Source organism: Crinia signifera, chromosome 6, assembly GCF_055691185.1.
Source record: "Crinia signifera chromosome 6, ASM5569118v1, whole genome shotgun sequence".
NCBI lineage: Eukaryota > Metazoa > Chordata > Amphibia > Anura > Myobatrachidae > Crinia > Crinia signifera.
This window is the reverse complement of record NC_139222.1, coordinates 182356282-182380644: the sequence shown is the minus strand read 5'-3', so window position 1 is coordinate 182380644 and position 24363 is coordinate 182356282. Positions and strand designations below refer to the sequence as shown.

The 24363-nt window shown below is 42.6% G+C and overlaps 1 protein-coding gene across 1 annotated transcript; it reads left to right on the top strand.

The window, feature by feature from the left end:
• The first annotated feature begins 2392 nt into the window (after nucleotides 1–2392).
• On the top strand, nucleotides 2393–24064 carry WDR45B (WD repeat domain 45B). The gene is made up of 10 exons (XM_083148353.1): nucleotides 2393–2605; nucleotides 12228–12302; nucleotides 13166–13267; nucleotides 14064–14151; nucleotides 14343–14437; nucleotides 16183–16373; nucleotides 16941–17026; nucleotides 17511–17612; nucleotides 20649–20770; nucleotides 22947–24064. Exons 1-10 carry the CDS (start codon nucleotides 2539–2541, stop codon nucleotides 23051–23053), a joined length of 1035 nt encoding a protein of 344 aa, XP_083004479.1. The 5' UTR covers nucleotides 2393–2538; the 3' UTR covers nucleotides 23054–24064.
• The last annotated feature ends 299 nt before the right edge of the window (nucleotides 24065–24363 follow it).

Sequence of the window (24363 nt, the reverse complement as noted above, 5' to 3'; positions counted from 1 at the left end):
AAGCAAGGTTTTGCCTTTATCAAAATGGATGTTTAAAAGCTGCCAGGAAACTCAGTGAAAATATGCATTTGTTTTTATAAATGTGATATGATAAATAATGCCCAGAGCTGTGTGTACACAACAATAAAGATCGCCATGAAATAGTATTGTAAAAGATCTTAAGCATCTATTTAACAAAATCCTAGCAGCATGGATGTCGACATTTTAATCATTGACATTTTGTAAGGAGTGGGAATTAGTGGCTGGGACTGGGATTACAGAATGTGTTATTCATTGAATGACAGACAGAATTCATCTTCACCTGATTGCCAGACCAAGAAGAAGCCAGTTCTTGGGTGTCAGGATGTATATAGGCAGCAATACCCATTCACTTCTTGTTCTTGAGAGCCGATTGGTAAGTATACATCATGTGGTACTGCCTTGTCTACTTAAAAAGTGCTGTTTTCCCTTCTAGGTCTGTAAATGACACAATGGACCTTATTTTGGTCCACATGCAAAGCTACAAAATCGGTGACCATCGAATGATTCTATAGCGCTCGCAGATGTAAGACACCTCTCTGGTGTCTCACATAAGCGAGTGCCCTGTGCGGCAGCTGCCCGCCCAATGGCACCCACGTCATGGGTGCATTTACATGGGAACGCCCATCGTTTTCATGGGAACGGCCATGAAACGCTCGGCGTGACCCCTCCCCGCCGCCACTGCTACATGCGGATGGAACCCGCTCGCACCAAGCATCTGCACATGTGCATAAATGCGCATGGACAAATGCTACTCATTGCTCCCCGTGTGAGCAATGTGATCAGAATAAGGCCCAATGTTAGATTGTTACTTATGTATAAAACAGCTACGTTTCTTTACTATTCAGAGCCATCAATGTTAATGAGCTACCGTTTAAAATATTGGTAACACTCATGCCTAGCCATGTCAATTAACTGGAATGTAAACTAGGCAAATTCCAAGGTCACGAGAAGTAAATAATTAGCTTTTAAAGGAGATGATTGGAAAAACGAATTATTTACAGTTTAGACAGCATTTTGATGTATGCTGAAACATTGAATTACTTGTACATATGTAAAGACAAGCAATCCCAACCTCGGTCTTTCTTGGCACACTTTACAGAACAGTCATTAGTGAAATCGAGTATAGGTCATTAGATTGACAGTGTCTAGGTCTACCACTATGGGTCAATGGTCAAAAGGTTGACAAGTGAAAATATGCATTAGGTTGACATGGCCAAGCGGTTGACACAAACAAAAGGTCAACATGAAAAAGGTTGACATGGGAAAAGGTTGACCTGAGATTCCCCATAATTTTTATGTCAATGTCGACATGGACACTGTATGAGTGTATCGCATCTGGTTGCCATGCTTCAAGCACGCTATTATATACTTTGGCTTGTGTCGAACTTTTGACCTTGTCGACCTTTTATCCATGTGTCGACCATTTGACTGTCGACCTAACGACCACATACCAGTGAAATCCAGACCTGCAGCACACTCTGAAACCCGTTTGGGAATCTCCCCTGGTGACACCCACAAAGTAGGGACCCCAAATAGGTGTATTACCAAGCACACGTAGTACCGCACAAGGTTTCCGCCCACTTTGATAACATAGACAACCCCCCGCATTTAGTACACACCGGCTTTGTAAGGTTTACATTTGTATTATTCAATTAGATTTTAACATTCCTTTTGCATTTTTTCAAGTCCTTTATACCAGCATCATTTATTTCTCACAAACAACACAAGCAGGATAGCGCTCACTTAACCCCCTATATTTATTTTAGGTTAAAATGGTGAATGGTTCCCACACAATGTAATAAGCGCTGACTGACTACGCTGGCTGCAGGAGCACGACGCTGATACTGACAAGGACGCTGACTACGCTAAGTACAGGAACACAACCCTGATATTGATAGGGGCGCTGACTACACTGGCCACGGGAACACTACGCTGATTCTGACAGAGACACTACACTAACTACGTAACGGGCGCCGTGATAATACACAAGTACCGTCCTAAAGAAATATAGATTTTTTTACATATCCAAGTATTGGTTTTACTAGTAGGTATAAACACCATTGTTGCTATAGTCCCAAAAACACACAAACACACACACACACACACACACACACACACACACACACACACACACACACACTTGTAGTTTATGTTCTTCACATGTCCATTACATAGAAATAGAACAGTAAAATATAATAGGAAAGTATATATGTATACAACAATAATACACAGCATATAATGTAGGGCCCGAACGTGTGAAAATTGACCAGGTCATTCTGCTGGTTCTACTTCTTACTAACTGTACTCACTCACTGGTCTGTCAAGCGATTGCTCTGTGCTCAGTTCTCAGCCTTTGTGGATCACGTGAAAGGGTGCGTTGCTTACTCGGCGCTCGGCTGGGTGGCCTGCGGATGCCGGAAGCAGCTGAGTATCAGGAGAAGCGTCACGGGCTCCCGGTGATGATGTAACCGGCGCAGCCGGGGCTCTGACACCGAGACCGGCACCGGAGGTAGAACGATGAACCTGCTGCCCTCCAACCCGCACGGCAACGGCTTGCTTTACGCTGGATTCAACCAGGACCATGGTGGGTGGAGTAGGCTCATATACTGAGGCAATGCAAGTGGTTGTGTGGGGTCCTGCAGTGTACTGGTGGGCTCCGTGCACAGAGAGATTGTGATGGAGCGGATGAGTAGTAACTCATGGGGAGGGACTCGGGCCTGTCATGCTGCCAGGGCTGTATGCTGTTAACAGTGGGGCTAGGTGCTTGTCATATACTTTGGGCCCAATAGTTGAGCCTCTTTGGGAGTGGGGATCTGACATGGACCAGAGGTTCTAAAAACTTGGATTTGTCATGTAGTGCAGGGATGCGGGGGATACACTCGTACTAACAATGATCTGTAATGGTTAATACATTTTCATTGTCTGATATATGAAGCAGGCCCAGTGGCACCCTAGGCAGCACTTCAGCCCTCAGGTGTAATTGTGGCGGTAGTGTTTTCTACATTCTCCAGCCTCCACCTGCATTACATGCTACAAGGATGTCCCTTTCAGAAACATCCTTCATGTTGTGATAGGCAGACTCATTAGCTCCTGGCACCCAAGGCAGCTGTCTAATGGTAGAGCCGGTCCTGGGGAGATGATAAACAATGAGATTCTAAATAATATATGCTGCACAATGTTTTTTTTTTTTTTTTGTATGAAACCTCCTTGTTGGTTTTTTTTTGTGTGAAGGAGACATTTTGTGTTGTGGTGTATTATGAGGTGGTGGTGTATTATGAGGTGATGGTGTATTATAAGCTTGCTACACAGTGTTCACAGTTGCACATTGCGTGTTATCATTTCTATCCTTGCCAAACAAGTATAGCAGAATAAATGTACTGTTCTCATTGTCCATCAAAGATAATTTCCACAAATTCAAATTTACAAATACAGCGTCAAATGGTGAGACAAAAATACACCTGGATGATAGTATTACTGGAAAGCAGCAGCTTAGGAAATAGGCTTTTCTGAACTAAGATTTGAGAAGCCATTTCAATAGAAGTATGGTGACCTGCAGAAATAACTAGGGAGTGATAGTAAGAGAGAACGGGCTACTGGCAGTGTTATACACTTTTTCCATTGCCACTAATTTCGGGGTTATTGTCGCGTAAACTGCTCCTTCAAAATTAACCTGGGTCCGGGGACCTGGGAATCTAACCCATTTAGCAATCATGGTTGGATATGGGAAGGGCTCTAGTTAAGAGGCAGTGTAAAGGAATAACCCGGGTCATCGGACCCAGATTCCATTTACAGCATGAGGAAATGCAGATTTCCTGGACCATGCAGAGGATGTCATTTCCATGCTCCAGGGGGAAGATAAAGGGATTGAATAAAAACTGGAAGAGCTCCCTGCAACAACATCTGCCTCTATGGAGCTTGTTTTGTATGTCCCTGTCTGGGTAAAGGTGTGTGTGTGCGCGTGCATGCGTATGTATGTGTCTGTGTGTTTTGAGGGGTGTTGGGGATGGGGTCTTTGACAGCTGACACACGAGAGACAAGAGCGAGAGATTACAGCCTACACGTATGGTCCTGTGATGGGATGAAAACCAGAATGGCCCATTCCATACGGTTAGACTCTCCCCCCCCCCCCCCCCCCCCCCCCCCCCCCTTCCCCGTCTTCTTTGACATTTGTCAAAATCCTTTATCCTCCCTCTCTCCTTCCCAAACAGAAATGGAAGGCGATGTGCATTAAAAGCTTCAGAGTGGTATAGTTTGCTGCAGGCAGCTGGTCAGTTCCAGGGTAGAGTGTGGTCAGTGTGTGCATCCGTCACTTGTACAAAATAGGCTGTAGTGAGTGAAGAGCTTGTGTCCCATCCTTGCTGAGGTTTGAGCCATTAGACAATGGCCCTTATTCAGATCTGATTGCAGTACAAATTTGTTCTCAAAATGGGTAAAACCATGTGCACTGCAGGTGGGGAAGATGTATCATGTGCAGAGAGAGTTAGTTTTGTGTGAGTTATTTTGTTTCTGTGCAGGGCAAATACTGGCTGCATTATTTTTACACTGCAATTTATTTTTACACAAATTTGTACTGTCATCAGATCTGAATAAGGGCCAATGTGTTTTAACTGCACACTACCCATAGTCCATCTTGTAACAATATGTTCCCTTGTACTCAGGACAGAACACTGACACAGCAACATATATTTGTCTTGATATTACATCAATATAAAAGGTCTTGGTGACATCTCTTATTCTTTTCTGCTAATAGCTGACTAGTACAGTATACCAAAGGGAAATAATTCATATTATTGGTATGTTCTAAAGGAATCTCTAATGTAATTATGTTAATATTTAAATAAAAATGGAAGGGTCTATTCAGTTTTCATAGCAATTTCAAAACTGCTAAACTCTGGATTTCTGGGTGATTGAACACTTTTGTTTTTCCCCATGGATACCACTAAGGGGAGCAAAATGGATCAATTGGATTGTGGTCTTTTTAGATGACCATTAGCCATTGCTTCTTGCAGCCTCCTGAGCGGTTAGAAGAAATGTGTGCAAAGACCGTGGTTTGGGCCCTTTAACCACTGCTTTAGTCAGGTGTGGCTGCTTTGCGTGGCTAAACTTCATGCTTTCAGGCACATCAAATACTAAAAGGACCTCAAATGGAGAAAAAACTTAATTTATCTGTCCACCACTCGTATAGATGCCTAGCAGGGGGCACACAGAACAATTTAAACGCTCCCTTATGACCAGATGTATCAAGCTTCAAAAAGTGATAGTGTGGTGAGTGATAAATACCAGCCAATCAGCTCCTACCTTTCATTTTTCAAACCCAGCCTGTAACATGGCAGTTAGGAACTGATTGGCTGGCTGTTTATCACTCTCCATTTTATCACTTTTTGAAGCTTGATACTGACCCTTAATGTACATGGTATAAGAGAACTTGTTACATACTTTTCTACAGGAATTGTTGAAAGTGTTGGCCCTCTGTGGCCTGCCATGACTGCACAGGAGATCTGCAGCCGGAGATGGTGCTCATGTTGGCAGGACATTTTGAACTCCCTGTAAAGTTCTAGTTAATCTAAAATTTAAAGGAAATAATGATTTTTATTATAGTGCATGCTTATTTTCCATGTTTTTTTTCAATGTCAAGTTGGTTCTATTCTTTAATAGATCTGTTCATTATATGTATTCTGGAAATAATTGTATTGACTGGCCAAATGTAGTATCTGTGAGTGTCATATGCTGGGATTTTGGAGATGTGGCTCTGAGATTTAGGGCCTTATTCTGGTTCACTCCTTCTGGCAAATTCCTTCTTAGATGGACAAAACCATGTGCACAGCAGGGGGGGGTAGATGTTACTTGTGCAGAGAGAATTGAATTTGGGTGGGCTTTTACTTCAAAGTGAGATCTATATTGCAGTGTACAAATAAAGCAGTCAGTATTTTCCCTGCACAGAAACAAAATGAGTCACTCCAATCTAATTCTCTCTACACATTTTACATCTGCCCCCCCCCCCCCCGTATTGCACATGGTTTTGTCCATCTAAGAGGGAAGTTGCCAGAAGGAGTGAACCAGAATAAGGCCCTTAATGTGACATTTTCTTTTAAGGCAGATCCAGTTTGTTGTTGGTCATGCATGAATTGTGTCATTATGCATGCCCTATAATGTTTCCGTCTAAATACTGGGGATAGTTTTGCATTAGTGATATTGATTGTGTTTCACAAAAAGGAGGTGGTTTGACATATAGTTAGTGTTTATTCTAGCAATCACCATCTTTGAAAACCCATGCAGTTCCTGTTCCCTGCCTGGGGTGTCGCTGTCTGCTGTAGTGCTTCTAGCACAGTGTGGTTTGTATATCAGCACTGATATGCAAACCAGACCTGTGCTAGAAACACCACAGCAGACAACGACACCGACACCCCAGGCAGGGAACAGGAACTGCATGGGTTTTCAAAGATGGTGGGTGCTAGAATGAACACTAATAGTGGTTGCGTTCCATATTTAGAAATTTGTTTTCCTGAACCTAAGGGTAGGGTTTCACATGCAAAACACATATGGTTTAAGACACAGGAATCAATAATTTCCTATAGAATATTACTCAATGATTTTCCACACCCCATTTTGGGCAAATTAATTTTGGGATCATTTTGATTTTCAGGCAGACCTAATAGACCAGAAGAGAACATTCTAATCAATAAGTCATATTTCTGCAGTCATTTTTTTTTCAGGGCGTGTCTTTTGTCCAGAGAAGAATCATGTGCTTGCATTCCTTGTAAAGCTGAGTTCAGCTGTAACTGTGACGCACAGCAAGTAGATAGTACAGCACTACTGTTCTTCCCTATTCTCTGTATGTTCCAGACCATGAAGGTTAGCATTCTGAAGTACAGATATACTGTAGATTTTCACTGAAGTACAGTCCATCATTTTTGAAACTGGGTACCTGTTTTTTTTCTTATTTGTACTCCCAACATTGGCACAGCCATCGGGGGGTGCATCGGATGGGTTTGGTTTACTTCAGGTGTGATGCATCTGAAGTGCGCAAGACCCTGGACATAGAGCCGGTGAACCCAGTAAGCGGAGTAAGCTTACTACGGGGATAGCCCTCCTCCGACAATCCCTGTTGCCGGGAGCTCCCCTCCACCCTGACCTTTCATGCATCATCATTAACGATCATGTTTGGGCAAGGAGTCGCCATTGTTCCCTAACATCCCCGGCATCGGAAAGCGTGTCTGCTCTTGCCAATCCCTATTACCCATACGTTCCCTGCTTCACCATTACAGGAATGTGAGTATCCCTGGATGAGAAACCCTGCACTAAGGTGTCAGCACCCTCGAGGACTGGAGGTGGCTACCACTGCTTTAAGACATTAAGCAGGTCATCCTGAAAATAAATAATTACATTTTAAAATAGATTATTGATATGGATTTCATAGTCCATATACAATGAAGATCCATGCTCTGGCCATTCCAACATGTACTATACATTGTTCAACAGTAGATGTGACTGATTTCACATGTCCTATTTGTTCCGTACATCTTTATTTGAAATTGAGAAAATAATATACGGTAATTAAGGAAGCATGCTTTAAGTTTCTCACTCCAGTTAGTGGTGGGAATGATGCATTCTTGCTGGAGCTATGTAAGGGAGAACCATGACTCACTAATACAAAACAATTATTCCCTTCTCTAAGCATTGCTTCATTTTCCATTGTAACTTCTATCCCCTACTCTGAACCTCTGAATGGATAATCTGCAATTGAATTCCCCCTAAAGGGAAATAAGGTTACAAACGACACAGTACAACTTGAAACCAGGTACAATTGATACAATCCATGCAAGCTTACAGAGAACCACCAATTAAGCAAGGCGTACCAAAGCTTTCTGAGGGATTTATTCACTAAGCATCAGGTTCTAATACTCTCCGCCACCGAACGTGTTTATTCATGAAATTTAAAAGGGCAAAGCTTTTTGCTAGTAAAATTATTGCCCTTTTAGATTTTGGGTTAGACTTTTATAGACACCTTATTTTGAGTGTAACCTCTTCTGTACCCCCTGCAGCAGCTCCTGCCCTGCTGTGGTTGGCAAGGGTAGCTAGATAGTTGGAGACCTGTTCTATCTGCTGCGGTGGTTAGGAAGGGTAGGTGGCTAGTTGGAGACCTGCTCTGGCTGCTTCAGCAGCTTTTGCCCCGCTGTGGTTGGGAAGGGTAGGTAGAGCAAGAATTGCATAAGCATAAACTTCAGCCCGTCCGTCGGGCCTTTAGACTAGTATTAAAAAAAAACAAAAAAAAACAAAACAGGGACATAGAGGTGGTTTTTCAAAGTTGCCAGATGAATTCAAATGATTGTTTCTTAAGAGACAACAATGTATGTTGTATTTTGTCTATCCCCAAGTAGATGAAGTTTAATTTGTAATGGATGTTGCAAAGTTAGTCAAACCAAGAGACGTTAGAGGAAATTTTTATTTCTCACAAAAGCTACCTGTGACAATTTAGTGATCTTCATGTTCTTTTCTACTCTATTTAGTTAAAATAGATTTTTGGGCACTCCTTACAATGATCTCAGTCATGAACATTTGACTGTGTAATGTTTGTTACTTGGGTGTAATGTTTGTTACTTTTCTGTATTTTTTCTGGGCAAGAGATGAACAAGTCATTATCCCTGTTTTAAAATACATACTTTCTAATATAAATATAGGAGTTTTTAGTTCCAGACCTTACCAATTAGCAGAGAAATTTCTTTATCTGTCACAAACATTGCAGCGCTGTCCCTCTTTTTTTTTTTTTAATGTAACGTTTGTTGCCAGATTTTAATCCTCTATCTCAAAGCATCTAACAATGACAAGATACCAAGCTTTGTAAAAATTAAAGCATATCATGTACCACACAAAGAACATTTATTTTGCACAAAATATTCAAACACATGCTAAAAAAATATATATATTTCACATGAACTGTTTAGTCGAAATGTAACATTTGTTACCATGTAATGACCCATAAGTGAAGTGAAATGCAAGTTAACACTCATCTCCTCTAATTGAAGTCCCCCTACTGTACATAAAATGTTAGTGTTCTATAAATAAAGATAGTATTAGTATCTGAAGAGATGTCAAACATTAACATGTTACATTTTTCTCGCAATAATGGCTATTATTAACAATACCTTGTATAGCGCCAGCACATTCCACTGCGTTTTACAATTGAGTTATGTATATAGGCCCTTATTCTGGTTCACTCGCAAAGCCAAATTCCTCCTCAAATGGACAAAACCATGTGTACTGCACGGGGAGCAGATGTAACATGTGCAGAGAGATTAGATTTGGTTGAGTTACTTTGTTTCTGTGCAGGGAAAATACTGAATACTTTATTTTTACACTGCAATATAGATTCTATTTTGAAGTAAAACCCCATTCAAATCAAATTCTCTGCACAAGTTACATCTGCCCCACCTGCAGTGCATATGGCTTTGTCCATTTGAGAAGGAATTTGCCTTAGCGAGTGAACCAGAATAAGGGGCATAGACCTCTATATTGTGTTACAGATGTATAGCTTACAATATAGTCGGCATGCAGTAATCCATCTCCTAGACAGCTATGAATATATGATTATTAATGAGATCAACCCATGTCCTAGATAGGATGTATTTCTGCAGTCTGCTCTATCAGGATCCTTTTTAATGTAGGCAGTTTACAGTATATAGAACAGTCTTACAACTGTAGTGTTGCAGGTTCTCCAGTCCACACTAAAAGCGAATGTAAGCTTTATTAGAAATACAAGGCAGAGTTGCATGGTTTTCTAGCTTATTTACTGAGGCCCTCCAGATGTTAGTGAACTACACATCCCAGGATGCTTTGCATTAGTTTTGCTATGTGGCCATGCTGAAACTGATGCAAGGCATGCTGGGATGTGTAGTTCATCAACATCTGGAGGGCCGGTGTTGCCCAGCCCTGGTTTATGCAGTGTGACACTAATTTAGCCACTTTGTGTGGTTAAACCTGTGTTTTGGATGCTTAAAAGGTAAAGAATGCCCAATAAGAACAAAAATGGGTACTTATGTGTTAGTTGGGCGCCCAATTTACCTACGTACGCTTGCGGAAGGGCATCGCATTGCATGTCCCGTTTTAGTGCCGTGCGATCTGTGCCATGCGATCCCAGTACTTTATATGCATATAGTACTGATGTATGCATTTAAAGTACCGTAACTATGTTTTGTGAATAAACGTAAGCTAAGTAAATAGTGTAGTCAGTCAGAAGTTGCGTAAGTGCTCCTAGTCCCTCACTCTGAGGTAAAACAGTGTCAGTGATGGATGCTACCCAGAGCTCTTCGACTGTTTCAGTCACTAGTGTCGACAGCAGTATGTCAGCAGATGTCACTATTCAGTCTGCCGACATCAGAGGAGGAGGCGTTGTCGTTTTTGCAGCGCGTTACGCAAACGGGCATCCCATGAAGCTTTCACTCAGAGAAGGTCAGTGGCGGTGCCATATCAAGGCCTGTTGTCGAAAGGTGACAGTGTGAGCAGGACTTGGGTACCCTGGTTGCCGGCTGCCATTCGTGAAGCTCATACGCTTTCTTTACTCCTGGGCACATGAACTCACCAGTGTCGCCTACTGCGAAAGGAAGTTGGGGATGAGCCTTAACACGACGGTGCAATATAATGCACTGATGTGGGAGGCTTGCACTGTGAATTGCTTTCACAGCCCCAGACACAAATTGGAGGACCGGGATTAGTGGTGGAGGTCGATGAGACCCTGTTCTCTAAATGAATATACGCTGTGGGGAGGATATTGCCACAGCAATGGGTGTTTGGGGGCATCTGCAGGGAGATGGGGGCCTGCTTCCTCACAGCCGTTGACTGGAGAGATGCCACCACACTTATGGCTGCCATTACAGCGCAAGTTGCTCCCGAATTGATCATTTACGGCAGGGGTGGGGAACCTTTTTTGTGCCAAGTTCCGTTTGTATGTGGAAAAAATCCTTCAGATATATTATCGCATCGCATCCTGTGACACTAAAACTGGACATGCGATGCGATGTGATTTCCTTATGCAGAATAGCCCACTAAGCAAATAGCTTAGTGGGCGCCCAACTAACACACAAGTACCCAAAATTGTGATGTCTATATTATTAATGTTCTCAAAACTGCGATTTCTTGAAGGGATTGACTGAATAGGCGGTTTGTACCCAGCTGGGTGTCTGGATGGAACTGCACATGGTATAAGATATAGAAACACCCTGCACTTCTTGTATATACCTTTTTATGTATTACAACATTTTCTACTACAAGCCTCCTTCATGTATATAATGAAGAGTTTGGAGTGAATTGGGACCATCATTACTACATGTTACTATTGTGCTTTGTTTAATGTGTTTTATAAAATTTGTATCTGCATAGCACGTAAACCCAACCAAATGAATAGACATGCCCCAAAAAAGTCCCATTTGAGTTCTCAAACGGGTGACTCATTGTGGCTTGGATGGGATCGCATACGATACATTGTATGCATGGGAACTGCATATGATGTAGGGTAGTGGTAGCCATCTATGGTCCCCGAGAGCTGCCAACAGTTCACGTTTTCCAGACAACCTAGCTGCTGCACAGGTGCACTCATTACTAGTTGAAACATTTTTAAAAGATCCACAGGTGGAGCTAATTACTTCTCTTGTGATTCTGTGAGGAGACCTGCAAAACATGCACTGTTGGTAGCTCACAAGGAGTGAAGTTGGCTAGGCCAGGTGTAGGGTATGCAGTCCTGCTACCTGGAAAGCTGGCAGGTGGGTCATGGGAAATAGCAGGTGGCGTCTCCCTTTAATGAAGTCGCCCTAGTGTTTGGGCACCTTTTAAAACTGTCATTTTAAACTTGCTGAGAACGATTACATTTGAGCTTTAATACTGTCCTTTTTTTAAAGCAATCATACAATTTTCATATTCAAGTAAAGCGGCATCATTCTACACATTATTCACTTTTATAGATTTGTTTTTATTGCCCTAGTGAGTAATCATATAGTGTTTGATACCCCTTTGCTCTGAGTTATGAGACATTCTGCCTCGCTTACTAGTAAATGTAAAAGATACCTGCAGTCAGCTTCCTGGATTTTACTTCGCTGGAGCTTTATAACCTGATTCTATTTTAAAATGGTAGGACATCCCTATTACAATGCTACTGACATAGGATACATTTTTAACCCAGTAGAATATCCTCTGATCTGTTCGGTCCTGTTCCACAGGGTGCTTTGCGTGTGGCATGGAGAATGGATTCCGGGTTTACAACACAGATCCACTGAAGGAAAAAGAGAAACAAGGTGACTATTTCATTATTTGGCTTCTTACTATTCTTACTAACTATTGCGTAACAGAAATCATAGGGATATGTTGTACCTGATCCAGTCTTATTTGCACTAGATCAGCGGTTCTCAAACTGTGGGTCCGACTCCATGTTGCTGAACATCAGGCTGATGACTTTTCTAATCTCAGTCAGTGATTGAAGGAGTCTGAAAAATCTGAGAGATCTGTTATTTTAGACTCCTCACATAATTTTGTGCCTCCACAATGCTGCCATGTATGTGCTGTCTGCTGACTACACATGTGACGTGATGACCTTCTGCAGTAACTTGCTGGGGTCCTGTAATTAGTTTTGTCTGATGGGGTCCCAGAGCAAAATAGTTTCAGGACCCCTGCACTAGAGAACAAAAATGTTATGTACTTTGCTTTTAATTAGTTTCTCTTACGTGTGTGTTATCTCTCGATCTCTCTCTCTCTCGATCTCTCTCTCTCTCTCTCTCTCGATTCTATTAAATGAGTATACACAAGGTTTTTACCCTTTATTAATTCCATAAAAATACAAGTTTTGTTGTAAAAAATCCTTCTAGTCTTATGGGGCCTACTCACAGGGCGATTTCAGGGCATTTTGATCGCTTAGAAAATGCCCCTTCATCGCTCTGTGTTTAGGGGCCATAGCGATAGTGCATCACCCAGCAATTAATATCCAGCATGCTGGCTAAATCTACTTATTATACTCTCTTCAGTTCCACTTGTGGTTTTCATTTTCCTCTGGAGCTATTACTTGTGTTTGGAGTAATCTCCAGGAGCTCTCTATGAACAAAGGTGAATGCGAGAGCTAGTAAATCTATTTTACACCTTTTGTGTCCTTTCTGTTTATTTGCAGAGTTTCTAGAAGGTGGCGTCGGCTATGTAGAAATGTTATTCCGATGTAATTATCTCGCTCTGGTTGGAGGAGGAAAGAAGCCGAAGTACCCGCCCAACAAAGGTGAGAGTCTTGTATGTTATCCTTATATGGGAGTGGTCCAATAATAATTACATTCACCAAGAATCAAACTTTCAACATATGATGCTGTGGAATCTCGCAGCTGCCTTATTTTGTAGAATTCCTCTTTAGATCTATATGCTGCCTGTGATATTGTTTTGCTGCTCTTAAGGTGCCCATACACTAGTAAGATTTATCTTCAGATCTGGCTGGTTGAAACAAAAACATGGTTATGGATGAGTGACCGTTTGTCAGTTTTCCAGCATTTCCAAGCAAATGGTCAACTGTCATTTGCTCTCATCCATATCCATGTTTTTGTTCCAACCAGCCAGATCTGAAGATACATCTGCGTGTGTATGGCCACCTTTAGTGTCACACAGATAAACATTTGTACAACCTATTGCAAGGCCTAGAAGTAGAACGCACTTTTTTTTTCTATCTAGTAATTCCCATTTTCAGTGCAATGAAGAAGCCTGTAGTATTATTGTTTTGTGTGTTTTATATATACCCATACTATAGAGCTGGTTTAGGGCATCTTCTTGGTGTAAACCCCCATGAGGGAGCAGTCCCAGGCACCGTTCAGCCATGTTTTGGGATGGCTCAGGTTGCTCTGCACATCGCGATTACAGAATACATCCATACGTTTCTGATTGTTTTTTTTTTCTTCAAATTCAGCCTGTCTTGCCTTTCATTGTTACCCTCCATAGGAAAGAGCAGCTGTTCCTGTGTCCACTTGTGCATGCTAGTTCGCTCCTTCATGTTTCCTGGTTTATATCTGTTGTCTTTTTTTCTGTCCCAGTGATGATTTGGGATGACCTGAAAAAGAAAACTGTGATTGAAATAGAATTTTCCACTGAGGTTAAAGCTGTGAAACTGCGCAGAGACAGGTACTGATCTACTAATGAAACCAATAACAGAAATATTTATTATTACATGGAAATAGGCAGAATCCATTATTAATGTCTGGAATAGCAATAATGCAGAGATAACTACATGTCGGTTAAGGATGTTCTCTTTCCGTTTCTTTGTCACCTTGCTTTTTGGCCCGTATGACCCTTTCTAAACTTCTGTGTTGCAGGATTGTTGTCGTTTTGGACTCTATGATAAAAGTTTTCACCTTCACCCACAACCCTCATCAGCTGCATGTCTTTGAAACCTGCTACAACCCTAAAGGTGACAAATGATAAAGATATGTTATTAAATAGCAGCCAAGTTTCTACTGGATTTGAATACATCTGAATGTATTTTAGTTATAGACCTACTTATGTCTGAAATGAGTCTCTTATAAATAAGGAGGTATTTAATCCAGGATTCCGACAGTCGAGTCCCGTCCGTTTTTTCCGGCTTACAACACAAATTTGACAGTTGGAATACAATGTTCCGACTGTCTAGAGTCAGAAAGTCCGCAGATTGGTGAAAACTGCTGTGGATTCGACAAACCACGCCAGTTTCCAACAAAACAGATTTGACTGTTAAAAAGTGGAAACTGACACCCTTCAAAGCTGTCAGAAACGTTGTACAGGCTAGTTGCAATATTTCCACCTGTCGGAAACGGCAGCATTGTACAGGCTACTGGCGATATTTCCACCTGTCGGAAACGGCAGCATTGTACAGGCTACTGGCGATATTTCCACCTGTCGGAAACGGCAGCATTGTACAGGCTAGTGGTGATATTTCCACCTGTCGGAAACGGCAGCATTGTACAGGCTAGTGGTGATATTTCCACCTGTCGGAAACGTCCGCATTGTTCAGACTACTGGCGATATTTCCACCTGTCGGAAACGGCAGCATTGTGCAGGCTAGTGGTGATATTTCCACCTGTCGGAAACGGCAGCATTGTACAGGCTAGTGGCGATATTTCCACCTGTTGGAAACGGCAGCATTGTACAGGCAAGTGGCGATATTTCCACCTGTCGGAAATGGCAGCATTGTACAGGCTAGTGGTGATATTTCCACCTGTCGGAAATGGCAGCATTGTACAGGCTAGTGGTGATATTTCCACCTGTCGGAAATGGCAGCATTGTACAGGCTAGTGGTGATATTTCCACCTGTCGGAAATGGCAGCATTGTACAGGCTAGTGGTGATATTTCCACCTGTCGGAAATGGCAGCATTGTACAGGCTAGTGGTGATAATTCCACCTGTCGGAAATGGCAGCATTGTACAGGCTAGTGGTGATATTTCCACCTGTCGGGAATGGCAGCATTGTACAGGCTAGTGGTGATATTTCCACCTGTTGGAAATATCTGCACAGATTGAATACACCCCCCCCCCCCCAAGAGTGGATTGGGGGAAATATTCCCATTCCTCTCCTGCGCTCTAAGCACGGGAGAAGGCTGGGAAGAAGGATCGCTGTGGGGTCCGTGATGTGCAGATGAGATGGTGATTGATATCTGCGAGACTTGTAGCAAACACTCTGGGCAGTAATCAATTGTTTTTTTCGGCATGTGCAGTGAATCCTGGTTAGGATTCGCTGCATATTCGCCGCGTTCCTGAGGGCTGGAGCATTCGCTGCCAGCCCTCCCTCTCACCCTATTCAACGCCGCCGGGGCTCGCTGCCCCAGACAGATATTTTTAACCCCTGCGGTGAATGGAGCCAAGAGAACGGTGGCAGGCAGGGAGATGGAAGCCTCCCTATCTGCGCCGGAATGTGTGTGTGTGTGTGGGGGGGGGAGGAGGGCTCCCGGGGACACAGGCAGCACAAGCTGCCCCCCGGGAGAGCTTGCAGGGGCAGATCAGCAAAGAGATATGTGTTGGTAGTCGGGTTAATTGCCTTGTATGTCATTAGAAGTATTTTATATTGAATACGGTAAAATATAGGCAACCAATGGAGGGACTGACAGAGCGGATCAGCATATTGAGTCTATTTTAGGCTTCTTTATTATTAGACTTTGGCAAACAATAATAATCTCTCCTCAGGTCTGTGCGTCTTGTGTCCAAACAGCAACAACTCCTACTTGGCCTTTCCTGGGGCTCACACAGGCCATGTGCAGATTGTAGATCTGGCCAGCACTGAGAAGCCACCAGTTGACATCCCAGCACATGAGGGGGTACTGAGCTGTATCGCTTTGAACCTACAAGGGACCAGAATTGCTACTGCATCAGAGAAGGTTGTTGTAGTTCTTGCCCCTCCCCCCCTTGAGGCCATATTCAGCCCAACACTGACAGTCTCTGCTCCAGTTCTTATTTGATTTGAACATTTATAAGAATGATGTACAGTATACTAAAAGTTAATTATTTTAGCCAGTCTAATCTACATCGAACATTAGTTCCCAAACTGTCTTAAATTAAGACCCCTTAGGATAAAAGTTTTGATACATTTTGAAAAAAAAACAATAAATATAAAAGTAAGTAACTTCTGCCAACCAGTTATTCTTGGGTTCACATATGTGGCGGTGTAAAATTGTGCTTCGAATTGTCCACATGCTTTATGATTGGCAGCCACTAGCACTAGTTTTGCCTATCCCTAAATAATTTGATTTGTGACCACCAACCCAAGACACCCCTGCAAGAACCTTGAAGCACCCAGGGTGCCTAGGCACACCTCTTGGGCACCACTGATAGAAGAAATTAAAAATTTATCATGAGGCCCATTTATTTCACAGGCCCATTTTAAGAATTTTTAATTTACCAGAGAAGTTTTCATATAACCTGATCTGACTTATCTGTCTTTACAGGGAACTTTAATAAGAATATTTGACACAACATCTGGACATTTAATTCAGGAGCTGCGTAGAGGGTCACAGGCTGCAAATATTTACTGGTAAGAATAATAACACAAGAAAAAAATAAAAATACAGGAACCTATAGTCCTACCTAATCCTAGCTGTGTGACTATACATAGGTCGTAATGTTTTCAGAACGCAGTATTTTTTCTTTGTACGATTTTGGTGTACAGTAAGAAGGATGTTGTTTATTTACAGGTGCATACACATTAGACCATGTTGTAAATGATGCAGTGTCGTCTGTGATTTATGGAGCATACACACTGTGCAATCTTGAAATATATATGGCTTGTGGCCACATCCGGGAGTATGCTGTCGTTAACAATATTTACAAATCTTCCTGCATGCTCAAAAGAAGCGTCCAATGACTAGTGCGAATGCGCGTTTGCATTGTGATGGAGTATACACAGTGTGTGATGCAAACGATTGTTTAGAACCCGCCATTACCCTCGACATTGTGTACAAAGTCATGTAATGTGTGTGCAGTAGGTTATTCATTTCAAACATTTTGTCTTTCTTTAGCATAAATTTCAATGAAGACGCATCACTTATCTGTGTCTCCAGTGATCATGGGACCGTACACATCTTTGCAGCTGAGGATCCGAAGAGAAACAAACAATCCAGGTAGGAAGGAGGGGAGCAATACCTAATTATGGATGCAGCATCCTCTGTAATTCCAAAATCTGATTCATGTACTATATATAATGTATAGCAGTAACTGAGGTTTAAAAGTTCATTCTTCGGTTAACTGAATAATTTTTAGGGTTGCACTGAAATAATCACAAAATACATGTGGATTGTATCCACTTATTGAGTGATTAGTGGTTAGCTCTTTCGCAGACGATTGGACAGATGAGTTATGGATCTTCCAGTTCTTTCCATTATTTAGCGTGAGGGTTGGCGGTGCCAGAAAAGGTGGCTGACTAAACAAACCAGCTGCATTAGCCCAGTGTCCTGAATTTCTGCCTCATTTTAGTGTAAATAAGTGGTAGGCATAGGTGTGGTATGTTCTGCCTATCAATCTGGCTAAGCCAATAAACCTTGACTGAATAGCAGTTTACAATCCAGTCACTACTAGGTCAGACTAGATGTGTGTTGCATATTTACACCCTTCTTTACTACTGATTTTCTCATTACTGTAAGAATGACTATATTGAGAATGAAGTAAATACCAACCATAATAAAGGTTTCTACAAAGGAAATATTTCATTAAAGTTAGAATGTTTTTTTGTAGAACCACACTGCTCCTGGAATATTGATCTAATCAGGACAACATGGAAGCGGCCAATGTATTACAAACAAAACAGAACATAGCATATGGTTTGTGATAGCAGTTTAATTAGCTATAGTGAAATGTACAAGAAATAAGATGAAATTATAAAGGTACGCAGTGTGTTAAACAGGATTAGTTATCCTAATCCAGTCTAGCCATCACTGTGACCTAATCCGTAATATTGCCAAATTAGTTCTTAAATCTAATATCTACATATACACTTTATACTGTACATTGTGTCGGCAATCATGTGGTGAGGAGAAACATAGAACTTGACAGCATATTTGAACCACTTGCCCTTAACGTGTGTACACATACATACACATACCAGGTTTTAATTTTTTTTTTTTATTGGTAGTCAATGTATGGTACTTGTGTAATAGTACAGCGCCCATTTTCAGCGTAGGCTAAGCTACGCTGTCAGCGTAGCCCAACGGCTGCCTAGCGTAGTGACTCTGCGGGAGCCCAATGGCTGCCTAGCATAGTTAGCGTAGTGACTCTGAGGCAGCCCGGCTCTGTTCCCAGCTTCCATGGCTCTGACCCTGGCATCCATTGCAAGCCTCGTGAGCACCTCTCACACAGCGCCGGTAACCGCCAGATCCCCTGCATCTCAGTAATTATAGCGACCGGGTACGGCAACCCTGCCTGTGTCTGCTTCAGGGAGAGCCTCCTTTTCAAACCCCTACTATCCACGCCATCTCGAAGTGTGGCGAGCTCCTCCGACCTATTCATACCCCCCACTATCCACGACGGCGTGGAGTTGATTTTATAAAGTGTGGTGAGCCACCGAGCCCGAAGCATAGCGAGGGGACGCGGATTACTTTACATCCCCTCGTGGGGCTCGGTGGCTCACCACACTTTATAAAATCAACTCCACGCCGATGTGGATAGTGGGGGTATGAACAGGTCGGGGGGAAGCGTAACTCGTGCGCTCGCCAGGCTTCGGGCTGGTGTGGATAGTGGGGGTGTTTCAGGAACACATATCTGACAGGGACGCTGACTACGCTGGCCGCGGGAACACTACGCTACTTCTGATTTGCACAATGAGAACATTTTGCCTAGGGGTGTCGTGACATTTTTTTTCTGATACTCAGGTGTTCCATGACTCAAAAAAGTTTGGGAACCACTGTGTTATACAGTTAAATACAATGTCTTTGGTATATAGTTTCATTTTGGGATGTCTTTGGGAACCAGAGCAAAACAATATATTAAATACCGCAGTTGAACCATTCAAGCACAAATGGTGACTAGCCATGCAGCTGGCAAGTTCAGACTTGTCTTGTACTGGTAATAAATAAATAATAGTGTCTCTCTGTGTTTAGCTCAGTCTGGCATCAGCTTCTGCATTGAGAACTAGTAATAAATGGGAATAAGACAGTTTATTAGCAGTTATTTATATAGCCCACACATATTCTGCCACGCTGTACAGAGAATATTTGAACATTCACATCAGTCCCTGCCCCAGTGGAGCTTACAATCTTTATTTCCACATGTACATGCGCGCACACACAGACATTCTAGGGTTAATTTTGTTAACCTACCAGTTTATCTTTGGATTGTGGGAGGAAACCCACACAAGCACGGGGAGAATATACGACCTCAGCGCTGTGAGGCATAATGCTAACCATTGCACAGTCCATGCTGCTCCAAAACAGTTGTACTGTAGTTAGAATTATTTTTTTTTTAAATAAAAACTATGGTCCCTTAGCTTCAAAACAAGACCAACATAAATAAATAATAGTATAAATATTCCCCCAAGTGCTTGTGTGGGTTTCCTCTGGCTACTGCGGTTTCCTCCCACAATCCAAAGGTTTAACTCAATAAGAAGCAAAGTTACCATTTATTACACAATATCACTGAGGGCTAAAATTTTACATATGAAAGTAAAGGTCCATACACACTGGGCAACTATGTTCAGCGTGTATGGACAGCACTGAGCGGGGAAAGCCGGTGCTGATGGAGGGGGGAGGACGGCGTTGCAAACCCGTCCTAAAAGCCGCTCATCGGCTGGTATAACCAAGATGAACGGCTTTTCCCGCAATGTTGCGGGAGCGCGCAGCAGTGCTCACTGCTCATCGCCGGGCCATACACACTGGGCGGCTTTGAGTTGAAAGCCGCTCAAACCTCCTGCTTTGAGCGACTTTCAGCTCAAAGTCGCCCAGTGTGTATGGGCCTTAACTTTGTCATCTATCATCCTACCAAATTTCATGAACTCCGAGACGGTTGGGTTGAAAAGTTACTGTGTTTGGTTTTTGTGTGAGGATTTGGCATGGAATGATCCTTTAATCAGTTTTTCCGTAGTAATTGCTGTTAAAATGTCTTGTATATTAATGCCAGTAAGCTTAAATTGCTACAATGTAAATGTGCAAAATTTTCTTTCATTCCAGTTTGGCATCTGCCAGCTTCCTTCCGAAGTATTTCAGTTCAAAGTGGAGTTTCTCCAAGTTTCAGGTTCCCTCTGGGTCGCCTTGTGTTTGTGCCTTTGGAACAGAACCGAACTCTGTCATAGGTAAGGTAATGGTTTCCGTGGGAATAGGCAATATGTAACATGGAGGGGATTGTTTATGCTGGATGCACAGTAGGTTACATATCTCCTCTCATTCCTGCACATTGTCATGGCACAAGGCTGTCACACGTTCCTGTTAAGCCACATCTACTTACAGTTCTACTATCTGTACTCTCCTGTCTATATAAAACACATTGTGGAAGTGGGGAAGAACAAGAATTGTACCAAACGGTGATGCAAACGTAATACCAAGTTCATATGATGGTTCTGCCACAATTATCTGTATATACACCAATCAAACGGGATGCGGTCTTTAGGTCGGCACAAGAAAGGTCGACTGGCAGAAGGTTAACACTGCAGCAGGTCGACACTGGTTATTTTATCTCTCCCCCCCCCCCCCCCCACTGTGGTTCCAGAACAGGCGGTAGTTTATGCCCTACCATCCACTAGGGTATGGAGAGAGACTAGACTAGACTAGACTAGCATTGCCCAAAGCATTGCAAGCGCAGCGAGGGGCTGCCGTACACTTAGTGTCCAGAACTAGACGTCTACATCCTAGATGCCTAAAAGAAATAAAAAAAATATATGTGGACCTTCTGCAATGTTGACCTTCAGCCATTCAACCGCAGGACCCTTTCGACCTTCTGCCGGCGACCTTCCTTGGGTCGACCGAATGATCCATACCCTATCAAACCTAAAACTGACAGGTTAAATGAAAGGGCATTGACTGTCATCTTATTACAATTGAACATATCAAGGGGTGCATCATAATAGGTAGCAAGTGAATGTGTTTGGAAGCAAGAAAAATAGGCATGAGGCTCTGAGTGACTTTGACCAAATTGTGATGGCTAGAAGCTTGGTTCTCCAAAAGAGCAGATCTTATGAGGTGTTTCTGGCCCGAGTGGTTAGTAACTGCCAAAAGAGGTTCAAGAAAGGATAACTATGCCTCATGTGTGGCCCATACACACCGAGCCATTTTCCCAAAGAGCAAGAGATTTTGAGGAGGCGAAAGACTTTGCTGAAAATCTTTCATATAAAAGGCTATTTACATAATGGGTTGGGTTTGAATCCCAAGGGTGGGAGCAGGGGCCATTTTATTCAGTGCATTTTTGTTCTTGGGGCCTGATTCAGAACTAATCAGTAACTAAGAACTAAGCGTATATTCAAAGCCCAGCGATCAAGTAAACACCACCCTGAATCGCAAAATCCTGCCCATGTGCAAGGCAACATTCTCAAGGTCCATCTGTCTGTGGTGCGGCTATTTCAAATGACGCACCGGCTCACGAGCCAAACAAAGCTTGCAGCACAGCAACCAATTAGGCAGCGATGTCTCCTGATTGGCTGCCAGGGCTGCAAGCTCAGATTTGGCTCGCCATTTGAAATAGCCCTGCCACAGACGGATGAACCTGCTCCGAGTGAGGCAGCCGGGTTTAGCACCACTCTGCCCGGCTGTGACCTTTAGCGAGGCAGGCAGGGACAGACAGCGGGCAAGGCGAGCGGACCGAGGTGGAACCGTTCCAGCTCTAAAATTTAACTAACAGAACACAGTTCTGTCCCGTTCCAGCTCACTTTAAGACCTGGTGGGCAGTGGTGTCCATAATATATACATTGCTGGTCTGTGTTTATATTACTGGCTAATTAATAATCACTGGTGCCCTGTGGTGCCAGCAATGTATATATTACTGGCTTAAACATTGGTGGCCAGCTGTGCTCCATGTTGAGCAGGGCGTGTTGCCGGGCAGGGGAGCAGTGCTCTGTGTTGAGATGGGTGAGTCGGTTGTTTAGCCGGACGGGGGAGCAGGGCTCTGCAGCAGCCAGCCAGAGTGAATGAGCGGGGCAGGGTGAGGCAGCGGGGAGCTCTGCCCCACTTTCAGCCCGGCAGCGTACACGCACAGCGATGACTGATAGATATGATCCATCATAGCTAAGTGTGCTAGTAAAACCAGCAGACGAACCACTTTCCCAGCGGTGATGCGGGAGCGCACATCATCGCTAGGCCATACACACTGGGCGATTTTCAGCTGAAAATCGCTGTGTGTATGGGCCTTTTTAGAGAGATAGGTTGGCTTTTATTTTTGGTGTCCTGTATTGAGAAGTTCTACAACTAGAATCGCTTGTGCAGAGGTTTATAATAGGATATAATAGATTATAATATGAATTCCCTATTTGTCTCTTGCAGCGATCTGTGCAGACGGCAGCTACTACAAATTTCAGTTTAACCAGAAGGGGGAGTGCACACGAGACGTCTACGCGCAGTTTTTAGAAATGACTGATGACAAACTCTGAGACTTTGTTTGCGAAGGAATTGGATTTCCTCTGAAAGACTCCTCTCTGGATCTCGGCAGTAATTCATAGGATGTTGGGTGGGAATTTCACACAAACCAAGACTTTACTGAAGACTCCCTTTATAGTGTTTTTACTTTGAAATAATTCAATTACTGTACTTTAACAGAGTTCTGTTTTTTTTTTCCCTCTCATAAAATCAAAAGAAAAAAATATTTTAAACTTAACACAACTACAAGTGGCTTGTCCTTAATTTTTCCTTTCCTGCCACCGACTGCATTGATTGAAAGAAAATAACATACTAGTTATTGCCGTTATTTCAGCTCCATTTTTTTATGGTTTTTGTATGACCCGTTGGTTCTCTGTGAGAGACACACCACAGTATTGGTAGCAAGCCAGGTGTTTGCAGGTGGTTATTATACCTAGATGCTAAAAATAGTTTTCACTCTTCAGACGCTGACTTGATTCTTCTGGATTGCTGACGATTTGTTACTGGTTGTCAATGTTACACTAATCCGGCACATTTTCAGCATTGACAAACCAACCACTAATGGTTTTCTGCCAATGGGGAAAGCCCTAGCAGTAAATGTTATACACTAGAGGACTATCAAAGTACTTCCAGTAGTTTCCTCATCTTCTATCCAGGCCTGTGCTGATGGATATTTTGCATCATTATTGGCTGATACACAAACAAAACAAAGACTCTTGTAATCCACTATGAAGCAAGTGGTTTAAGTACCTGGCTGAAGCTTTCTGTATTTAATGTACCCGTTCTCCCCAGTATACAATGACTCCGCTTTATACCACTCATTTAAATGAAATCAGGAATGAAGAAAGGCTTTTTGTCTTTTTAAAGACCCGACATTAAAGTACTACATTTTTTAGGTAGTTTTTGAAGTGTAGGTTTCTGCATGTGGCTTAGTGCAATTAATCATGACTTGGTTTTGTTTTGCACACCTGTTTGTAAGATATGTTAATGCTTTTTAATAAAAAGACCAAATGATGTGGCATTCATTTCTTGGTGGTCTTAATCGATGCTGATCTCACACTGTGTGTGAGTCAGTGATGAGCAACAGCTGAGTACTTTCATAGTAATTAAGGCTGAAAAAAGACTTTAGTCCATAGAGTTCACCCTATCTAACTTGTAACTACTGACTTGAGTAAGTCATATCTATAGGATTCCCTTAGTGACCAAAAATGCATCCAGTTTTGATTTAAAGTCATTAAAAGTAGTTGCTGTAATCACCCCCACGGGCAATGAGTTCCAGAATTTTACTGCTCTAATGGTAAAGAATCCTCCTCTTAATTCAGTA

Bases quoted from the DNA above. Each gene is read 5' to 3' on its own strand.
- WDR45B (XM_083148353.1), top strand. From the start codon at position 2,539: ATGAACCTGCTGCCCTCCAACCCGCACGGCAACGGCTTGCTTTACGCT. The intron at 13,268-14,063 runs GTGAGAGTCTTG...TTTCTGTCCCAG, and splicing joins GAAGTACCCGCCCAACAAAG to TGATGATTTGGGATGACCTG. The intron at 14,438-16,182 runs GTGACAAATGAT...ATCTCTCCTCAG, and splicing joins AACCTGCTACAACCCTAAAG to GTCTGTGCGTCTTGTGTCCA.